At 41.3% G+C, this 6,000-nt stretch overlaps 1 protein-coding gene across 2 annotated transcripts in view; it reads right to left on the bottom strand.

Moving 5' to 3' along the window:
- Positions 1–2,886: 2,886 nt before the first annotated feature.
- Positions 2,887–6,000, bottom strand: part of KAT7 (lysine acetyltransferase 7) — a 28,861-nt gene continuing 25,747 nt past the window's right edge. For both annotated transcript variants that reach the window (XM_051994774.1, XM_051994775.1), the window contains 2 exons: positions 5,593–5,699; positions 2,887–4,734 (listed from right to left, as the gene is read on the bottom strand). In XM_051994774.1, coding sequence (XP_051850734.1) covers positions 4,633–4,734; positions 5,593–5,699 — 209 coding nt within the window. In that variant the 3' untranslated portion in view covers positions 2,887–4,632. The remainder of the gene's footprint in view (positions 4,735–5,592; positions 5,700–6,000) is intronic.

Genomic DNA, 6,000 nt, shown 5'->3' with positions numbered 1-6,000 from the left:
GTTTTGTTTTGTTCTGGTTTTTCAGTATTAAAACTCAATGGTTTCCCAATTCGTAATTTCTAGGCTAATAAACTCTAGTACTTATCAAGTGTCCATTACTTAATAAAGAGTTTTCCAAGTTTTATTTCTCCTTTGTTAGTTTCAATGACCAGTCCAAAGCCAAACGGTAGCAAATCCAGGTTTGAAATCCAGGGGATTCCTGCCTCCTTGCTTAGTACTTTCAACTGGATACTAGAACCTCCCCCCAAAACTCAGTACTGCTGACAGTTTGACTTCTAACTTGATAATTTCTCTAGAAACAACTGTTGGTGATTCCAATAGACTTGGGATGGAGGGTGCCATCCACATCCAGAAAACAGAACATGGAGACTTGAGTGTGAATCAAGGCATTTTTTTTTTGTTTACTTTTTTTTTCTCATGGTTTTCCCTTTTGGTCTAATTTTTCATGTACAGCATGGAAGATTTGAAAATATTGAACATGTTTAGCTTATATCAGATTGCTTACTGTGTTAGTTGGGAGGATGGTGGGGGACAGAGGGAGAAAAAGTTGGAACATAAGGTCTTGAATGTTGAAAGCTATCTTTTCAAGTATTTGGAGAAATAAAAACACTATTGCGGGAAAAAAGTTATTGGGGAATAGTAAAAACTAGTGGAACAAGCCCTAAATTTAGAACCAGAATTTCAGATTTCAGTTCTGCTACTTACCTGTATCTTGAACAAATCATTTAATCTCTCTTGGCCCTATGTTTCCTTGACTATGAAATGAAGGTATTGGACTATATCCTTTGCCCTCACCCTCTGCATCTTTACTTCCTTTCTGACCCTCTGAAAGAAACCTGGGAAACTGTCAAGGTGAAGGTGGAAATAACTGAGTTCAAAAGGGAACAAGAGTGATGCTGCTCAGAAATAGAAAGAGGAGCACTGTTATGGACAGTTTAAAGGACACAATATAGCCTTGGGAGAGAGAGGGAAGGAGGAGGGAGAAGGGTAGGGAGAGGAAAGAAGGAAGAGGAAGGGAGAGGGGAGGGGAAAAGGGGAGGAAGGAAAGGAGGGAGAGGGAGGGAGAATGATCAGGGCTCTATGTTCCCCTACTTGCTGAATATATCACTTTGCCTTGCTCCATTAAAGCAATTAAAACCAGTGATCTATTTAGAATAATTCAATAATATATAGAAGAGATCAAATGGACAGACACATCACAGAATCCAAACAGCTTACCTTCCTCCTGAAAGAGATTTTACTTACAGGTCTAAATTAAAAATCTCACTTTAACAGTCCTTGAACTCTAGTGTACTGAAAGTTCTAACTAAATTAGTTATCACAAAGACAGGAAACTTGAGTTCAGATTGCCACTTACCAACTATAAGAAAGGCATTTCCCTTCTCTGGACCTATTTTCTCAATTGTAAAATGGAATTTGAATAGCTAATTTTGTAAGTCCCTTTTAAACTCTAACATTCTATGACCTGCAGTCAAATTTCTGATTCTTTTTTTGAGGAACACTCGTTTGCATAAATCATTCTCATGCAAAAGTGAAGATGGTACCCAGCTTTTTTAGATGGCAAAAGGAGATGAAAACTCCACCCTAAAAAAGCTATGAAAAACAGATATAGGAGACCTAGAGATGTGACATACAGACCAATGGTAGTAAGACTATTTTTCAAACAAGTTCCTCCCATCCCAGCATCAACAGAATCTTCTTGGTCCATATCAACAAGCAGCAAAATTTCAAAAGACTAGGAAGAAAAAATGCCATCTACATCAAGAGAACTATAGAGACTGAATGTGGATCAAAACATAGCATTTTCACCTTTTTTTGTTTGCTTTTTTCCTCCTCAAGTTTTTTCTCTTTTGTTCTTGTTTTTCTTCCACAACATGACTAATATAGAAATATCTTCAAAAGGATTGTACATGTTTGACCTATCAGATTGCTTGCTGTCTTGGGTAGGAGGAAGGTAAGGGAGAGAAAGAGAAAAAAAAATTGGAACTCAAAATCTTATAAAAATCAATGTTAAAATGATTTTTATATGTAATTGGAAAAATACTATTGGAATTTTAAAAAATAAAATAAAGCAGTAGCAAAATGTCCACTGGAAAGGCTGAGGCACTAGTCACATCTTTATTCTGTCTTTTCCAAGAAAATGGAAGCAATGATAACAATAACTACTAGTAACATGTAGATATCGTTTACTATGTGCCAGACGCTGTGCTAAGCATTTTACAACTATGGTCTCACTTGATCCTCACAAGAACCCTAAAACAAAATGGATATGAGACATTTTAGTGGAAAGAGTACTTTCCACTAGCCAGAGCTTCTAGGTTTCAGTCTTAATTCTGCCACTGACTTCTGGTCTGACCATGAGCAAAACACTTTTTTTTTGAACTTCCTCATCTATAAAATGAGAGGGATTAGACTAGATGAACTGAAATCCTACTCAACTCTAAATCATGCTCCTATGAGGAAAGGGAAAGGATGGCTAGGACCCATTCACTTCATTTCCAATCAGATTAATTGGATCTTAATGAAGAGGATAGAAATCAAAGAACTAAAAACAATCTTATTCCACTGGTCACAAGGAGTTTTATCTGCTCATCAGGTCATGGTGCTTGTCATGGTTCATTTCCTATAGAAGCCATCACATGGAGAAAACAAACAAATCTAGTTTCAGAGTTACAGGCTTGCCTCTTTGACCCTTGTCGGCCATCTTCCAGATGTGGAAAGCTAAGTGAGAGGATACACAGGGCTTGGCACAACCTCCTTCTACCACTGGAAAAACAACCTAATCTACCATCTACCAACAGGGAACCACGGAGCATCATCTTTGACAAAGAACACACGTTAGAGCCCCAAACCAGCCCATAGGAAAGCCTTGACAAGAAAGGAGACTTTTGAGCAGAGAACATGCTTTATTGAGAAATAGATACAGAACCGCACATTCTACCACATCTGGAAAAGGGTTTAGCTTCTGTATAAGAAAGGCCTATACCCTTCAGGAGAAAATTCCCCAGCCAGCTTGCTTCTGTAATCGACATCTAGAGTGACACAGAAGCTGGCTGGGAGGAAAGGGAGGGGAGCCGCCACTGAGCATGCTTGAAACCAGCCCCCCACAAACCCACGGTGATTATAAATAGTGTATAGAAGTGACAGGAGCAAGGCACGACTGACCACAGGTTAGGGGTTGTGGTGAGAGCTCCACATCAAGACAACAGTATTGCAGGAGACCAAGTTGGCAAGGGTGACATGTCAAACATCAAAGGCTGCTCTGAGATAGCACATATGGAGACTGGCGAGAAGTGAGCCAGAACGTCTCATTCTCTCCCCGAATCACTTTAACAACATCAAAAACAGAAGGGAACTGTAGACCAGAAAGAGCAGAGAAGAGGGGTGGGACTGAGAAGGGTAGCGTCTCAGATGGGGTAAAAGCGCTTCTGTTCTCCAAGGGTGTGAGGAGCTGCCGCCAGAGGAGCAAACTAGCCGTATGGTGGAGGAGGCTGCTATTACTTTGACTTGCACGGCCACAACGGTGACAGCAGACAAATGATTGTTTTGTCATTTTCTCCTCCTCTGTCATAGTTGGAACAAGGTTAATGCAACCAGGGTGAAAGTTAAGGGTGTTTTTGCACGTGCTCCCACCAGCATTTACTATGACCCTCCAAAGAAGGGCAAAAGACTGCATTGGGCCAGAATGGTACTGGGGAAGAAAGTAGTACGGAATATGAAGAATAAGCTAAGACACAAAGTGAATAATTAGCACTGGAAATGGTCTTGATGCCTGCCAGTGTGGAAGAGGGTAAGGTCTGGAAAGGCCATTGTTTTTGCTCTTTGCTCCAGGGAACTTCCCTGACAATGTGGCAGGGAGGCCAGTGGTCCTTCCCCTTCATCAAAACAAGTAACCTTCCCTGGAAATGGTCCCAGATTACAGCACAAAATCACCATGTGCTGCTTAACTCGTCCTCTCCTCCAATCCAACCTCCATCTTGACTAACCTCCCCTCCCCCCCAGCCCTGGTCAGCCTGATGGGGATTTCTTAAAAGGGGGTGGGAGTGGAAGTGTGTTAGAAGTTCTTAAATCAAAACAAATGAGCTAAGGAGGTCAAAAACAGGGTGAAAATGCATCATGGCTTAACTGTGCTCCTTTGCCCCCACCCTCTGCATCTTTACTTCCTTTCTGACCCTCTGAAAGAAACCTAGGAAACTGTCAAGGTGAAGGTGGAAATAACTGAGTTCAAAAGGGAACAAGAGTGATGCTGCTCAGAAACCGGAAGAAGAGCACTGTTACAGACAGTTTAAAGGACACAATACAGCCTTGGGGGGCTTGAAACAGGAGGGGAGAACCAGTGACTGGACAGGTACAGTACCACATCCGAACTCCTTGGGTCAGTGCTTATGTGGGAGCTTCAATCAAGTCCAAGACAGATGCATTCCAGGCAACCTCACTGAGGCCGAAACAATAGTTCCTCAGAACCAGCGTCTGCAGGGTACACAAAGGGTCGGAGCCAGGACAGTCCCAAGGGGGAATGGCCTTCCCAAAGGATACTGTACATGCCAATCACAACGCCACAGAAATGGACACACAGATCCCAAGGGGGCTTCCTACTGCGGGGGTTCGCTGGCTTGGGGATCCACAGCCAGTTTAAGTTCCTTTGGGAGGGGTCCATTTCAAACAGCTGGGATCCATGGTCTTATTGGTGTTGGATCTCTTTGCCTCTTTGGCTATCCACTCATCGATCAAGTCCTGAGAGAAGTAAAGAACAGAAAGACACAAGGTCACCAGAGGGGCTCCCCACACATAGTACTCACAAGCTCCTTGATTCAGAAACCATCTCTAAAAGGATCACAATACACAACGTGTTCAGACTTTTTGCTTTGCACAGTGCTTTCATAACCTTCATCTGATTCTCACAATTCCCTCTTTATTATAATGCAAGAGGGTCACAGAAGTTAAATTTAAATTTGTGCCCAGGGTCACAAAGCTTGTCATCAAGTGAGGCAAATGGGACAAGGATCTTGGTCTCCATACTCCCTCCATTTCCCATTCCAAAGATTACTCAAAATCGAAAGAAAAAAAGTTTAAAATCAACCAGATACCCGGTAAGCATAACTAGATACTCTCTTGTTGACATTTAAAGCCATTTTTATGTTTTGCTCTCAATGAAGACAGAAAAAAAAAAAAACTAGCCACCATTTTTTATCCTAAAGTCATGGATGAATAAGGACGGTAATCACTGAAAGTATCTAAGCTATCCCTGAGAGCCCAAGGACCCACAGCAGATAAATCTCCCTCAAAATAGGCCATTTCCCAGTAGCAAAGTTTCCTATCCCTGTAAGATGCAAAGTTTAGAAACTGCATAATTCACACTAGTCACTACAGAGAGGGGCCTAACAAAGTACTAGTAATGAAAGAGATTAACTTGAGAGAAAACAAAAAGCAAGAACTGTAATAAGCTAAAGAAATGAAAGATTTAAAGAATTTCTACATTTCACCTAAAGACAAGTCTGACTATAGGCAGGTTAAGATTCCACATCATCTTCCATTGAATCCCAAGACACAGGCTGTTCCACCCAAACAGGTTAAAAAAAAAAAAAAACTTACCTGTCTTTTTAGAACCAGGTGTTTCCCTTTCCAATATTTGAGCATCTGAAGGGCCTGCAGGGTACTGACAATGTCCACAGGATTCACTGCAGTCTCCTGGCTGATTTCTGTAATACAATGTTCCAACAAGGACATGAGCACAGAGTGGAGGACCACTATCATCAGCATCATGCCTCTCTTCCTTATTCCTCAAATGTAATTCAACTGGATTCAGAATCCTGCCTTTTGTACTGAGTCCTAAAATGTCTAAAAAGGTGTGATCTTCAAGTGAGTTCTGAAAGCTGATACAGGAAAGAGAGAGTCACAAGTGAAAGGGAACAAGTTTAGAATCTCACCTTAGCATCACTAACTGGAGTCCACTATGCTTTGTTTTCTCATCATAATTTATATATAGTTCAAATAGCCTAG

Source organism: Antechinus flavipes, chromosome 4, assembly GCF_016432865.1.
Source record: "Antechinus flavipes isolate AdamAnt ecotype Samford, QLD, Australia chromosome 4, AdamAnt_v2, whole genome shotgun sequence".
Classification (NCBI taxonomy): domain Eukaryota; kingdom Metazoa; phylum Chordata; class Mammalia; order Dasyuromorphia; family Dasyuridae; genus Antechinus; species Antechinus flavipes.
This window is presented reverse-complemented; position numbering and strand designations above follow the sequence as displayed.